A 16,795-nucleotide genomic window follows, 5' to 3' on the forward strand; every position below is an offset into this window, starting at 1 on the left:
AATTCATGTATACCTTGATTCATACATAACTAGTACAAGCTATGTGGATCATGCGACAATCAGTATAATCGCGGGTGCACACGGGATTATAGTGATAGGCGTATGAGAACCATAGAGTGTACTACTGTGTATGGTAAGACACGGAACGTAACATGACCCCAAGTAACGAAACGGACGTAATGTGGTTAAAACATGGTGGATACGCCGCTGGTACTTCCTATATATAAGTGTTTTCACCATGTTACCAAACTTTCGTAAAACGTGCCATGAGAAATTCAGTGTGTTGCAGACCTTTTGGACCTAATACAACTTCACGCAACTCACAAACGCATTATATCCGATTATTCATGACGAGACTTCATCCTTAACACACTACGTTCATCTATCCAACACTTATGCTATTCACATACTTGTACTCTTTAAGAGTCATTCGTTCATTCTATACTCGTATTATTTTATACAAAACTCGTTCGCAATCCAGCTTGTTTAAACATTTGAGTCCTAACTTACCTCGTTACCTATAAAATAGCCTCCCTATTCTTGATTCTTATGAAACTATACTTAGTATACCTCTATTGCTTTATTTAAAGTAACAAACCTTTTCGTTCCTCTCAATAAACAGGTTTTACGAAAGTATGATTTTTTTATACTATCCTTAAAAACTTCCCCTTGCAAATCTACCTTGACGTTCTCCAAAATTTGGTACTTTTCAAAACTTTCAAACTTCCCAAGTTTCAATTCTTAATGATCACCTTTATGCCAAAAACTCTTTCAAGCCTTCCTCTTGAATAAATTTCGGGACGAAATTTCCTAAAGGAGGGGAGACTGTAACGCCCTGCGTTTTCAAACATCCTACATTTAGAAACCTTACGTGAAATTCTATCTTTGGAAATCTTGTGTTCTTATAACCATTCTTTCATCGTAATCGTTGTAAAATACGGAACTTGCTTCGTAAATAAAACTTGTACATTACACTTTTTACCTAGTTAAATCATGTTTTATTTCATATTTCACCTTGTTACAAGTTAGGGGAAACATTGTTGCATATTATTACACAACTTAATTAACAAAATTACTCATTATAATGTTTTAAAAAAATAAAAAAAATAAAGAAATATGGCAGCCCAATTCAGCAAAATTCAGCCCCATATAGTTGGGTTTTGTGGGCTAGTTTCAAGGTGTAACCCCTTCTAAACACTTCCAAAGCCCAACCCATTGAAACCCTAATCCTTCCCCCTATAAATACCACTTATAACCAGCCTCCCTACCACTTTTGCAACCCTAAAAACTCACAAAACATCCACCAAACCGTAGCTGAAAGCAAGGGTTCGAGTAGATTGACACCCCTTCACGAAAATGAGCATAACTCACTCAATTCTTATCCGATTCACTCGATTCTTTTTCCTACTTGCTTGTATAATCATGGGGTTCGATTCCTAGACTTCTCCTTGGAGAAATCAGACCTGGAAATGCCCCGAAATAGTCCATAAACTTTCTTTTTGTTTTTATGTTCATCAAAAACTTGTTTAACCTATGCAACTTGTGTCTAACACATCTCATACCTATGTCCTAATGCTTACAACTTATCCCATGGTTGGTTAAGCTTAAAAACAAGGTTGAGACATTTAAAATCAGAGGATTAGACCTCATAAACTTGGTGTTTTGTTTAGGGTTTTTAACCCACAAGTCATGTCAAACTTTGTCTTTGATACATGAGTGATTATGGAACAACTTGGGTTGTCCAAACATACAATCCTCACATGATTTGATGATTTCTCTTAGTTAGTGTGTATATTTCTTATTCTTTATTGTATGTTCATGACCCTCCTTGGTTGTTTTTTTTACATCAAGTGTAGTGGTGAACACATAGAGGTGCCTAAATGGAAGACTTGATCTTCCTACCTCCTACATGACTTCTATGACATTTAGAGGTACCAAAATGAAGATTTTAATCTTCTACCTCATGCTTGAACTATTGGACATATATTATATAACCTAAATATATTATTCGAATAATCGAATCTTTGATGATGAACTAGTGTTCATATGTCGGGGTACTAGATTACATCATCCTAGACTATGATAACTTGTCACGATTCTAATGGAACCTTGTTCCATGAAAACATCTAAACTCCTTCGAGTTTCCTAGTGTCAAGAACAAGCATCATATGTACTAAATGATTATTTTCCATGTTATTCTCATATCTTATTTTTATGTTGTTTTAAACACCGAATCTCGACTCTAAACATACTTGAACCTTAACCCTTATACATTCGGACTCTAAATCTCTACTCGTCAACAATTGGATAATCGGAAAACATATGCAAACTTTGTGAGTATACTCGTACTTTTCCCCTTTTTACTTTTACTACTTTTGGGGTGTAACATGTTTACCTATTGAAACTTACACATGAACTTTTGTCTAAACACATGAACATTCCTATAACATGCTTGTATATGTGATGACTTGATACTTTAAATTTGGGTGATTCTTATGTGTTGAACTTATCATTAACTTCGTACGAGCCAAACCTTGACATATGTAGCGCTATAGGATTAACGACCCGCCTCTACTGAAACTTTGGTTATGTCATGAGCAAGTTGCGTTTTCTTGGTTTGATATGTTAGACACATGCCATGTTTAAATGTTTATCTTGAATCACATGCTTGCTATGAGGAACTGTTCAAACTTATCTTTTGCTATGTACGTATCAAACTTGTATACTCGCCTTTGCTTTTGCATTGAACTTTATTTTAAACATGTTACAGGTTGAGGACGATGATGCTATGAAATGAAGTAGCGTTGATGCCTAGATACACATATAGACGTTAGGGTTTAAAATGTTGTATCAAAAGTTTGTTATGTTATCATGTTGTTTTGTTAAACTTGTCGTATTTGAATTTCTTGTAATGTTGACTATTTGAAGTTATGAAATGAAATGAAATTTGGATTTTCTAAATATTGTCACAAATAGCGTTATGATGTCTCTAGCAATCTTCACACTTCGTCTCATCCCGATGTTTCCGCCATTGGTTGGGGTGTGACAAACACGAACAAGAAATTCTGTCTGTTAAGCTAAACAAATGGATATGAATAGAGGATGCGTTCCTTTATGTTCGTGAACATTCGGTAATGTGTCCATTTATGTTCATTTGTGTTATTCACTTAAAGGTTTTTATATCTTATATTTTTATTTTATTGGTTTTAGCTTTCTAAAAGTTTTGAAACCCTAGTTATACTATATGTCTCCGACAACATTCCTAATTTGACAATTTCAATTCCAGTTTATATTAAAGCTTGAGAAACTTCTTTATTTTGTGTTAGTTATGTTTATGAAAATTATGTCAACAACGTGCGGATAACTATGTTAAGTACTTATTTATTTTGGTGGATTTCTCGTAACTTTTGATGACAAATGCAGATTGTATTCTAAAATGAATATACGTTCGTTTGTATTTTTTTGTGTGCATGAACGTTTATTTGTGTTCATGTATGTTTATTTGTGTTCTTATGTTCTACATTCGGTAAATATCCGTGAATAGTTCATGAACACATCCATTTTCTTAAGGTCTGGTCTATTCGCACACGCTCTTAGTCTATTTAAACACCCCAAAGCGCCCCGCTATGGCCAAAGAGGGGCGCTTTGGTGTAAAGTCAACAGACAAGGTCTGACAGGTTCAGTCCTTGTCTGTTGACTTTACATCAAAGCGCCCCGCTTTGGCCTAAGCTAGGCGCTTTGGTTTTTTTTTTTTTTTTTTTTTTTTTCCAAAACGCCCCGTTTTGGCCTAAGCTCGACGCTTTGGTTTTTTTTTTTTTTTTTTTTTTTTTTTTTTTTTTACATTTTGGGCGTATTTTTGACTGGTGACTGGTCTACGTTTAAGTTCAAATTTTATATTTTTGGTCCAAATATTACAATATTTAATTTGTTTGTGCACATATATCTAAAGGTGAAGTCTCATCTCAATATTTAATTTGTTGAGGCATCTCACTGTCGTGTACAACCCTTTCCAACTCTTTGACTAGTCTCATCCGTGCTATAGTATACATTTAGCAGTTCTTGTGGGCTCCACAATGCCACTTGCCACAATGAAATATAGTATACATTAGGGTGTAGGGAGTGGCTATACACTTGAAAGTGGTAAACTTCAAAATTAACCAATGAGAGTGTGCCACGTCATTCAGTCATAAGTGTTTAAACTATGTTGAAAAGGGTTGGCAATGGTTAGACACTTGGTGAAGTGGTAAACTTAAAAAAAAAGGTGTGATTGGTTAAAGACGGCATGGACCCCACTACCGACGGAGCTTAAATGAGTTCTTGTTAACATTTTTTGAAAAACAAAATTCATCTATAATGCCGACACGAAAAATTAATATGTTTGAAATATAACTGCTAGATATATTTGACTAATATAGTAAGATGATAGCTAGATAGTAGAGGTGAGGGTCCATGAATGACACTACAAGAAATTTTGTCTGACTAGTCGACTTTTTTCGACGGCCTATCCCGATGACATCGTCAGGAAAATATTTTGTCGATGCTGAAGCTACTCTACCTTTTTAATCACATCTCTTAATTTAATAAGTTAAAATATTTTGTCCATACAATTTTTAACATGATACGTTCATGTAAAATTTTATTTTAAAAAAATCGTTTCTAACTAATAACAATAGTATACTTAAAATAAGTAGCATGTTTTAATTCCTTTCACACATAATGTAAGTTGTTATTTGTTAGGTTAAACTCTTTTGACCAACTTAGATTTGATTTATGTATTAGATCCCAACATTATTTAGTGAAATCTTCTACTTTATATAATGGTTAAGTGCTTTTAGTGGCGAAACTTGAGATTTCTAACTGGGGGGAAGAAGTTACCGTACCTAAAATTTCTATACGAAAACTACATACTCTCCACTACTGAACGAAAAGTTAAATGTGTTTAATAATAATGACGTTAATTCTTTTACAATCCAAAAGTACGTTTGTGTTTGTTCAATATATGCGTTACATCACGTTAAAAACCGAATGTCACCGACACGACCCAATCAGATTCAATACGCACTTGTACGACCCAAAATGACAATATACATCATAATACTACAATTTATGAAAAAATACGTCATATACATGTACGGTAGGCGGCTGATACACATAAAACTACTCATAGGAGTACTTGTGCTTTCAAATCAAAATGATACGATATAATGGAATACGACATCACACGTAACCGATTTGATCCGGAACTTGCAGTATAGTCCATATATATTAAAAAATGATGTATAATGGAAAAAGCGTAAAATTTAGACTATTATCGACGCGTTTGTGAATTAAAAACAATTTTAAAAAATTTAAAAAAGACCCTAAGCGATGCGCTTTGACCTAAGAGGGGCGCTTTGCCCAAAAAAAAAAAAAACCAAAGCGCCCCACTTAGGGCATAGCGAGGCGCTTTGATGTAAAGCAACAGACAAGATCTGACCGGTTCAGACCTTGTCTGTTGACTTTACACCAAAGCGCCCCTCTTTGGCCATAGCGGGGCGCTTTGGGGTGTGAAAATAATTTTGGCCGTGTGTGAATAGCATGATCCTTTCTTAATTGACGAACACCAACAAGAAATCTTGTTTTGAAAACGTCCGTGAACAGTTCATTCCTTAACGAACGAACACAAACAAGACCTTGTTCGTGTTCGTTTACAGCCTTAGTTTACTGAATAAAAAAAAAACTTTGTATGCCTTTGGTACCAAGGGCATGTTGCTAGATACCAAGGATTGTTTCTGTCATTGCTTGAAGTTATTTATAAACAATTAAACATCATGTATTACAACTTCACACACCAATATCGCTACCATATAAGGTCACATGTGTCAATATGATATGAACTGGCTCGTTACTCAAATGGTCCTAAAAAATTGATAAAAGCTTGAGAGAATTTAAAGATCTTTGAGAGAGATTCAATTTATCATTTTCATCCATAATCAATAGGAATACTAAAACATTCAAGGCTCTTATAAAAGGCTTACAATAGAAATAACGGAAGGGAAAATAAAAAACTAATTAGACATGATGTAAAGTAACAACCCACTATTATACTAGTACTAAATGCAAATTAAGAAAGTTTCTAATAAAAACCAAAAACATAAGCAAGTTGCATGGAAAATGGGAAGCATGGAGTTCTGGTTGTGCATGGTGAAAATAAGGACACGTAACATTATTGATACGTAACTTACAATTTTAGCCCACGTAGTCATTTCCTCATGTGCATGATTTATTTGTTTAGATGGTTAGTGAGTACCATGGCAAGATCTAGAAAATCTTCGTAGCGGTAACGTTTTATGAAAAAGCGGTAACAAAATCGAAAAAACGTCAAAAAAACATCAAAAAAAAAAAAAACATTAAAAAAGGTCAAAATTTTCTAAAATTTATACTACCGCCAGAGTGCCAAGCGGTAGCAAAAGCTACCCCTTCCCCTAAGGTATATCCGCCCCTGGTGGGTACTTATTTGAGTCATTATCATTTAGTGAGTTGGTTATTATGTAAGGCTTTAAAAAGAGCCTCGTTTATCATTAAGTGAATTATAAATGAAAAATGATAAATTCTTTTCAAGTTTTCATCTGTTTTTTTTTTCCATTTGATTACGAATTGGTTCGTATCACAACAACAACCTAAAGACATAAAATCTATTAGATGTTTTAAAAACTAGGCCAACTGTCAAACTTATCGCCTTACTGGTCTATTGGTTGGATCGAATTTAAATAGTAGACGATGTTATAAATGACTTAATATTTTTTACGGAAAATGTCATAGAAATGTAATGAAGTTTTTGTCTCTCTAAAATAAATAAACTTTAATTTAGTGTTTTAATACTATGTAATTACCAGGTAATCAGGTTATATATATTTTTTTCTTTTATTTGTTATTTTCTTTTAATGATTAATTGGATTGGATATTATTTAGATTATGTAGATTTTATAAAATTTTCAGAACTCCGATCACAGACACTCCCAACCCAACCTTGGCCCTCCGTCGACCACCGAAGACCAACCGACCTTCGACGACGAGCAACCTTAGACAAAGACGGTTTCTTTCTTCGTGAAGATCAGTGAGTTTTTCAGATTGCTTTTTTCCATTTTTGTTCAATTGCTTCTTTCGATTTTGTTCCAGATTGTTTTTTAGTTGGTTCCAAATATATTGATTGCGTTTTTCGTTCCATGCTTACTGGGTTCCTGGAGATGGTTAATGGGATTGGTGGTGGCTAGGAAAAGAAGGAAATAATGATTGAGATTGATGCTTTCTTCATTTCATGTTTACTGGTCCCTTAAGAAAAGTTTGAATGTTTGATGTTTAGCTGATGAGTTTGAATCGTGTAAATGGAAATGGTGAAGTACTGAAATTGATAACATGGAGTGGGTGTCATTATAATAAAGATATGATTTTTTAATTCTTAATGTAAATGGAAATGGTGAAGTACTGAAATTGATAACATGGAGTGGGTGTCATTATAATAAAGATATGATTTTTTTAATTCTTAAATTGAATAAATCTCTGTCGAGTAAACTGCCATTTTGGTCTCTGAGGTTTCGTCCCTTTTGCCACTTTAGTTCAAAACTCAAACCTTTTATATATGGATCCCTATGGTTTTAATTTTATTGCTATTTTGATCCAAAAGTAAAGTCAGATCATATTTATCTTTTAAAATACTGCCATTTTGTATTTTTCTTCAGGAGTAAAATGGTCATTTTTAATTATAAAACCCTACCCCAACCAATCTCTTCCTTTCTCTCTCAGTTTCCTCTCTGGTCTCTCCATCAACTGACTCAATCCAAAACAAATTTCATATGTTTTCAACACAAAATTAAATAACCTAAAATGAAACACCATAGATATAGTGGAATATTCTTCTTCTTCTTCCTCTTACAACAGAAATAAGCAGCAACATTTTCATTTACAATTCAATTCCACTCTCATCCATACCCTCTAGCTTAAGCAGCCTCTGCTGCTTCAAAATAAACGTCTCAACAGCATGCCGGAACTCTTCATTACTCATTTTCTCCACCATCTCCGGCAACCTCTCCGCCGTTGCCGACCGCCGATGAGGCTTCACTGACATTTCACGTTTCAACTTCTCCGATTCAGTCCTCCGGAACCTCTCTATCTGCTTTACCGCCTGCTTAACCGCCACTTCAATCGCCGTTTCCGTTTCTGATTCCATTATAACGACATCGCTGCTCTCGTAACGACCTTCGATTTTTGTGTCGAGTGAAAACAGAGGATGTGAAGTTGATGATTGTTTTGGGGAGATGTTATGATTTTGTGTATTTGTATAATATACATACAGAGTCTTGATGCTTGCTCTTTGTAAATGATCCAAATTTTCATTTCCTGATTCTGCTTTGATGATGTTAAAATTATGGTTCTTTTTGTGGGATTTTGGGGCTAATATTAAAGATGAGGGGTGTGATTTAGGAGTGGTAATTTTTGAGAGAATAACGAGAGGGTCATCTGATTTTGAGTCATGTTTGAGAGACCAGAGATGAAACAGAGAGAAAGGAAGAGAAAGGTTGGGGGTAGGGTTTTGTAATTAAAAATGACCATTTTGCCCCTAAGGAAAATTACAAAATATCAGTATTTTAAAAGACAAATATAATCTTATTTCACTTTTGGACCAAAATGGCAATAAAACTAAAACTATAGGGACCCAGATGCAAAAAGTTTGAGTTTTGAACTAAAGTGACAAAAGTGACCAAACCTCAGGGATCAAAATGGCAGTTTATTCATCTCTGCCAATATATATACTTTTCACCTCATATTAAAATTTTTTTAAAAAATTAATAAAACCTGACACATCATCATGAGTAACCCTGTTAACCTGAAAATTACATATTATTAGAACACCAAATAAAACTTTAATAAGTTTATAGAGACAAAAAAAAGTTTCAGTAATTTAATTAAAACAGTTGACAAATTTTGTTATATTTCTATAAAGTTACCCCTATTTTTTATTGACAATTTTGGTGCATATTTGAAGGAAACAATTTCACTTATGTTTTGATGCAAATATACAATATGAACACTTGTATAAATATAATATATAGAGTATGTAGAAACACTTTCGCTTATGTTTTGATGCTAATTTACAATATGAATACTTAAATAAATAAAAATATATTGAGTAAATGAATTCGTAAATGGGATTTTAAGGAAACACAAACCCAATGGCTAAATGAGCCTAGCCCTTTGTATAGGTTCTATTCTGAGTTTATCTGGGTTTTTGTTTTACTGTGTGTTATGTCAGAGACTCAGAGAGTGTTCAATTTTTATGATGGCACCTATTTAGTTAATCTTGGCGATATATCGTCGAGATATCGGTTCTATATGTATATATAGGGTGTGGTTCTATATGTATCCACTATGTATATATAGGTTCTATATGTATACATAGGGTGTGGTTTTAGAGTGAACACTAGTGTATTTGTGAACTGATTGAACAAATCTTGGCCATTGATTTACACACGCGTATGGTTAGGATTTCATCATCAAATCTTGGCTATTGATTCACACACATGCATGGCCAGGATTAGTTCGCTCAGTTCGCAAATACACTACCGTTCACTCTTGAACTTAATCATATATGAATGATTATAAATTACCGATATCCCACCGATATACTACAATGATAACCGATATCTCAAATATCGGTCATTGACCGATATCCGATATTTTTCCGCATTAACTGTATAGGGTGACACAACGTCTATCAAGTGACTGTTATCAGTATGATTTTCCAAGCAGAACATCCAAACCAAACTTTCAAGCTAGCGTGGAGTCGATTAAGACAATATTAAAAAATAATCAAACCGTAGGACAACGAAGCTCTTCGAGAGTGCGGTGACCTAAAATTGCCGTTAAGAAAACAAAAAAGAAGTAAACGTGGACCTGAGCTATATCGGTTGCTTGCAAAACACAAACCCTTTTGGACTATCAAATCATCTGATATCGGAACCATAAAACCCTAAACAAAATGCCTAACCGGAACCACAACGACGACGATGACGACATAGGCTTGCTATGGAAGCTGCCGGTGGTGTACTCAAACAAACTGGGTAAACTCGGTCCCGCTTTTGGCCTCGGCGCCGGTTGCGGTGTCGGTTTCGGCGTTGGAATGATCGGAGGTAACGTTTCTGTTGCATGATTCGTTGTTCATCGAATTCATTACTTATTAAGTCTGTTGTAGCTCGAATACTGATTGAATCGATGAGAAATTCGTGTTTCTGCTTATTGTTTGCGTAGATCTAGGGTTAATTGAAATTAGGTATTTTAATGAGGTTAAACATAGAGTTTTTGAATTGAAAATAGGTTTAGGTTTAGGAATAGTTAGTGTTTGAATTGGAGATTTGTAGGAGTAGTTGTTACTGTTGGTGACTTGGTGTGGTGATTTTTGTGGAAAATTAGAGTAATATATTGAATGGAGATTAAGGTGATCTGGAATTGATGATACAGTTTAGGAAACTTTTGAAAATTACATACCAAACCTCCATTGTTCAGTGTTTTAAAAACCGGTTTTTTTAATCTTTCCGGGTTAGACTCAGAAATAGTTCAACCGGTTGAACCAGGTTGTATCGGGCGGTTCAACCAGGCTAACTAATTAACCGTATGAATTCATAGAATACAATTTTAACTCAAAAAATAATCTAAACCTACATTATTCCATAACAAAAATATTTCAAAAGTTAATCCATAATAAAAAAGTAATTCAAAAATTCACTATTGGTACCTTTTTGGACGCTATTTTTTACTAAGGTAAATTGTCAGCTTTTTGGCCCAGATTAAAAGTCCAAATCTTAACGTTTAGCCTGGTACTGGTACATTGGTTTAAACCGGTATAACCTAATTTACCGGCGGTACAACTTGTTTGTCGTTCCCTAGTTTACCGGTATGATTCATGCCGGCCAAGCTTCCGGCATCCGGTTTAACCGGTTCAAGTGGTCGGTGTAAACTGGTTTTTAAAATCTTGCCATTGTTACCATTAGTTGATTGCCAAGCGCACGTGACCTCAAGTCCGGTGACGCACATGGTGTACAAAAGCGCACTTGAGGTGCACAAAGCACACGGAAAAGTGGCATGAGGTGCAGCCTTGAGTTGAGGCGTGTCTCTTGTGCGAGAAAGGTTTTGTGCATCAGGATGTTGGTAGGTGATGCTAAAAAGTAAAAACCTATGAGAAGTATAAACTATTTTTGATAAAAAAAAATTGTGCCTCGAGTACAAAAAGAGGTACGGTTTGATGTGTATCAAAGATAGAATAGCAAGAAGTTAGAATGAAAAGAAGAACAGAAGATAGTTCGAGAGGCTCTGATTTGAATCCAAAATATGTGTGCATTAATTAAATACTTATGGCTATTATATGGCCTTAACAAACAACGAAGTAAATGAACAACTACTACCACTAACCCATGATGTCTAACCTAAAACTAATGTGAACCAAATCTAATTAACAAAAGGAAAATGCATATGATATATAGGAAAGCAAATGCAGAACATTGAGACGTGGGTTGGTGCATGGGCTGGGCACGTATCACTGTTTTATGCTTTGTGCCTCGGCTCGGGACCCTATCCCCTAGGTGCTCCACACGCTATTTAAAAGTTTTAAATATGATGTGTGTTTTAACTGATTTGTGAAGAAATGGTTGGAAAGAACCATCTATCTTTGTTAATTTTTTGGAATTAATTTAGATGTATATTACTTCAGGTGCAGGGTTAGGGCCCGGAATCCCAGGCTTGCAGGTGGGCTTTGGATTTGGTGCTGGATGTGGAATTGGTCTAGGGTTCGGCTATGGGGCAGGAAGGGGCATTGCTTATGACGAGAATCGTAAACACTCCAATGTCGGGAAGTTTTCAGTGGGCCCGGCAGTCTTCCTCAGTAAGTTGTGTGCGTGTGTGTTCGGGTTTATTTAAAGTCTTTAATTTTGTTTTCCCGAATTCAATGTTTCTTTGTACAAGGTTCACACTTTCACTTTAAGAATGCACCAGTCTATAACTGTTTTGGTTTATAAGCCGCGCATCGCGCGAGGATACCGCACCAGGTGCAAAAAGGCGCATCACATGTAGTTTTGGGTCAAATCTGGTCAAAGTTAGGGTTCATAGGAGGTGGCAATTAGCAACAAGTTTATACAACTGAAACATTATTGAACTCTTTTCTTTCCTGGAAATGTGTACAATGTTTTTGATATGTCAATACGTTGACCTTTGACTTGTTGATATAGGGATGAGATTGGTCTTTTGATCGAGGAGGTTGTCGTAAACACCAAGAAGCTGATCAAAGCAACTCACAGAGAAGTTGAAAAGTGGAGACGGTATTAGCTGATTCGTCGTCGCATATTACTTTCGAATTCAAAGTGTTTGATATGATGTATATAAAATTTACATTGGCATATACAGTGCATACCTTCTATCTTGAAGGTAACCTTTTGTGAATAAATTTACGTCGTCTCTATATAGCTAACGAGTTCAAATAGCTTGTAACTTTCTTGAAAAAACTTGTGTTAAATAAGCTCAAGCTAATCTGTAGAGGTGCACATAACCGGGTTTTTTGAATACCCGGGTTCTGCCATTCTGGTTTATACCCGGCTACGGGTATCACTCGTATTGGTTTTTTCAGGCATTGGCAATACCCTGGTCGGGTTTGGGTTCGGGTATTGGCCAGGAAAACCATACTTGGTGTACCCGGGTTCGAGTTTTCAATACCCGGGTATGAAAATACCCTATTTGCGGGTATAAAAGAACCGGATTTCCGGATCGGGTATTAGAAAACCCTATAGGGGTATGCAAAAAACCCGATGTCGCTGTTTTTTTTTTATTTCATATTTTTTGTATTTTATGTTTCCAACTCCATTTTTGGGTTTATAAACTTTTACATAATAACATAAAACTTTCAACACATTTGAAACTTAGAAATATTACAGGATTATATATCATAAAAAGTGTATACATAATCGGGTATCAAAAAACCCTGAGCGGGTATTAAAAAACCAGAGTATAAATTGGGTTAAAGCCCCGGGTTCAGGTTCGGGTTTTCACAGCAAATACCATACACGGACCCGTTGGGTTCGGGTTTACAATACCCGGTTTTTATAAAACGTGGGTCTGGGTTTTTTGTATAAATTTTGGAGTTAGTTTGAGGTTGCTGGAGCAAAAAGGCTAGCACGTAAAAAAAGTCTAAAGAAACGTAGTAGGGACTAGGGGTATTAAATAACTGAGCCTATGAAGTCGAAAATTACTAAAGGCTTGTTTGGCTAAAGTTATTTAATTTTAAATAATTTTTTTTGTTAAAAGGACTTATTGACTTGTAACTTTTTGAAAATGAGTTTTTAAAAAAGTATTTGGATTAGCTTATGAATTGGGAAAAGCCAATAAGTCAATGAAATGGACGAAGGAATGGAATGAATGAGGTAATGGAATGGACGAGGGAATGCAATGGATCATTACCATTCCATGTCTTGTTTGGTTACCATGTGAATGGAATGAATTATTATTGTGTATATTTCGCTAGGCAAGAAAAACGGAGTAATAAAATTAGCGGTGAGTGGTGGTGGTGGTCGGGGTCGGTGGTAGTGATGGTGGGTATATGTGGCGGTGGTGGGTGTCGGCGGTGGCGAGGGGTGGTGGTGGTGGCGGCGAGTGGCGGTGCGGCGGTGACGACAGGTGGTGGTGGCGACAAGGTGGCCGTTGGTGGTGGGTGGCAGCAAAGGTGGCGGTTGGTGGCAGCGGCGGTTGGTGGTGGCGGCGACGATGGTGGTGGGCGGCGGCGGCGGCGAGTGGCATTGGCGGTTGGTCGCAGCTGTGGGTGATAACGCTGGCGAGTGGGTGGTGGCGACGGCGGTGGCTGTCGGGGTGAGGTGGTGGCGGGTGGCGTCGGTGGTGGGTGGTGGTGGTGGTGGGTTGTGGCGAAGGTCGTGGATTGTGGTGTTGTTGATGAATGGTGCAAGAGGGGATGGAATGCCTTTTGGAATGAGTGATTCCATTCCATTGACCAACTAAACACTTTTTTCTTCATTCCCTCGTAATCACTCATTCCATTCCATCTCTCATTTCTGCATACCAAACACTACCTAAGTTCTTTTTTAAAAAGTGTTTGGGACTTAGCTTATTTATTTAAAATGACTAAAAGGGATGAGAAAAGCTAATAAGTCATAAGCAGCTTCAGAAAGTCACTCATTACTAACTTTTCAAAACTAACTTTTCCTCCCTACACAAAAAGTCATTTTGAAAAGTGCTTATGAGTTTGCCAAACACTTTTTCTCCTTATTAGTTTTTTGTAAAAGTCAATAAGACCACCCGTAACCGGGCGTTTTTCATCAAATATATCGCCCAAACACGCCCCATAACGCCGCCCCCTAGGCGTTTTCGGGCGTGATCTCGTCTGAATTTGTGTTTGACGTTTTTTGAAACACGCCGAAGCCCCCCCCCCCCCCCCCTCCCCAAAAAAAAACTTGATTTCTTTGCCCAATAGGACCTTGCCATGTGTGTATACTTAGTTTTAATTAAAAAAACAAAAGTAATTAGTTTTAATTAGATTTTGGCAATGGTTCTTCTTGACGTTTAAATTGCAGGTGGTTGTTGTGGGTGAAAGGAAGAAGAAGGTGATATTTCATTTTAGTCCCTGCATTTTGATTGTATTCAAAAAAAGGACTTAAACTTTAAAAGTCCTTAAAAAAGGATTTTGCATTTCAGTCCCTAAAGGTTTAATTAGATTTTGGCAATGTAATTTTTTTTTACTTTTTTCTGGTTTTTTTATTTCTAGTATTGTATTTTTTTTTAATTTAATGAAGTATTTTAAGTTTTTAATTAAAAAAATAATAATTGTGTAATGATTGGAAGGGGTGTTATTGGGCATTATTCCCACTACGACACTTTTGCAATAACGCCCAATAATACCCTCATGCTGACTGGACTGACACATGCAGAAAACGCCCCAGGGTGGGGACATTATTCATCTAACCACTACACATGGTCTAAGTTATAAGAAGGTGTCGAAAAGCTTAGCCAAAACACCCCCTAAATTAGAATACCATTATTTTTTTCTTCTGCTAAACCCTAATTTTGGCGCTTACACACTTGCAGTCCAATTTTCAAGCACACCCTCCTCTCCTTGTTCATCTAAGCTAATCTTTCAAGAACTGGACTGATAATGTCTATTGATTCACTGGTTTAATAGGATTTGTTTCAAATATTAATGTAAGTGTAAATATATAATCATATAAAATCAAAAAATGGTGTTCCTCTTCCACTTTATTGTAACATGGTTCAATTTCAATCTTTGTACCAATCTAGTTGACTTACTAACCCATCTTCCTTATTGTTTCAAGCTCCATTGTAACTTCTTGCATGCTAGGTCTGTTCCCACGTAAGGGGTCAAGGCATCTATGTACCAAGTCACATGCTGCACTTAGCTGCTCATCAGTTGCCTCCTCTAAAACTTGAGGATCAACACTCTCACGCAATCGATTTTCGTTGGTTTCCTTCACAAAATATGTTGAGAGTCTTATATCATCTTCATCTCTTTGCCTATCAAAGGGTTTTTTTCCGGTCAAGAGTTCTGTGAGAACCACTCCAAAGGCATACACATCAGCCTTATCTGTAACTTGACGTGTATAGATATACTCAGGATCCATGTAACCTAACGTCCCTTCAACATGTGTAGTGAATTGATCATGATTCACAGGGATTAATATCGAGGAGCCAAAATCTGAAATTTTTGCGGTGTAGTTTTCGTCCATCAAAATGTTAGCAGACTTCACATCTCTATGTATGATGGACATTGTTTCGTATCTGTGCATGTACGCAAGTGCATCAGCAGATTCTTGTGCTATCCTTAAACGATTATCCCATGACAATATCTCCGTGACCCTAGTTCCACTGTGAAGAAGATGATGAAGAGTTCCATTAGAAACAAATTCATAAACTAGCAAGGCGCCCTCAGTTTTGAAACAACATCCCAAAAGCTTCACCACGTTCTTGTGATTAATTTTTTCTAGAATTACAATTTCAGTTATCAGTTGTTCCAATCGGCTTTGGCCCAATATTCTGTGATTCTTGATGGCTACCACACGCTTATCTTGTAGTATTCCCTTGTAGACAGTGCCCTGAGCTCCTCTTCCGAGAATCATATCTTGTGCGTAATTGTCGGTCGCCTTTTTTAGCTCTTTAACTCCAAAGATTTTGATGGAACCAAAATAGTTGGGTTTTAGTTGAAGGATTTTAGTCGAAAAATATGTAAATGACTGAGCGCCATTTTGCTGGAGGATTTTGTTTCTAAGCATAAGGGGGCGTTTGGTTCGTGGAATGGAATGGAATGGAATTAGGAAGTTTTTCTTTGTAAAATTGATCTTGGTTGAGGGAGGGAGGAATTTGAAATCCTTCACTCTAATGATATTTGTGACTATTTCAACATTCCTTAGAAATCCTTCACTCTAATGAAGGAATGGAATGGAATGTTGAAATAGTCACAAATTTCATTAGAGTGAAGGATTTCAAATTCCTCCCTCCCCCAACCAAGATCAATTTTACAAAGAAAAACTTCCTAATTCCAATTCCTACACATTCCACGAACCAAACGCCCCCTAAGTAGCTTCCTCTTCTTGGGCATGCGCAGCCCAAATTCAATACCTATTTGTGATTATTATGAGCACATTAACATACATTGTAAACAGTACAATATCGATAACCACCAAGGTGTGTGGCATTTCCCTTAACGAGGTGTGTGGCATAAAATAAGGGGATGCTTTATGTTTATGGGCAAGATGGA

The 16,795-nt window shown here is 36.3% G+C and overlaps 2 protein-coding genes across 3 annotated transcripts; one reads left to right on the forward strand and one right to left on the reverse strand.

Annotated features, from left to right (window-relative positions):
• The first annotated feature begins 9,915 nt into the window (after positions 1-9,915).
• On the forward strand, positions 9,916-12,505 carry LOC110936080 (keratin, type II cytoskeletal 3). 2 transcript variants are annotated; one of them, XM_022178429.2, is made up of 3 exons: positions 9,916-10,166; positions 11,741-11,911; positions 12,255-12,488. In XM_022178429.2, exons 1-3 carry the CDS (start codon positions 10,016-10,018, stop codon positions 12,272-12,274), a joined length of 342 nt encoding a protein of 113 aa, XP_022034121.1. In that variant the 5' UTR covers positions 9,916-10,015; the 3' UTR covers positions 12,275-12,488. The 2 variants fall into 2 exon arrangements, with proteins under 2 accessions (XP_022034121.1, XP_022034122.1); XM_022178430.2 differs by having other exon boundaries at positions 9,937-10,166; positions 11,741-11,898; positions 12,262-12,505.
• Positions 12,506-15,329: 2,824 nt separating this feature from the next.
• LOC110933173 (putative wall-associated receptor kinase-like 16) lies at positions 15,330-15,809 on the reverse strand. Its single transcript, XM_022176408.2, has one exon. It carries the CDS (start codon positions 15,807-15,809, stop codon positions 15,330-15,332), a length of 480 nt encoding a protein of 159 aa, XP_022032100.2.
• Between the last annotated feature and the right edge of the window lie 986 nt (positions 15,810-16,795).

Source organism: Helianthus annuus, chromosome 4, assembly GCF_002127325.2.
Source record: "Helianthus annuus cultivar XRQ/B chromosome 4, HanXRQr2.0-SUNRISE, whole genome shotgun sequence".
NCBI classification, from domain to species: domain Eukaryota; kingdom Viridiplantae; phylum Streptophyta; class Magnoliopsida; order Asterales; family Asteraceae; genus Helianthus; species Helianthus annuus.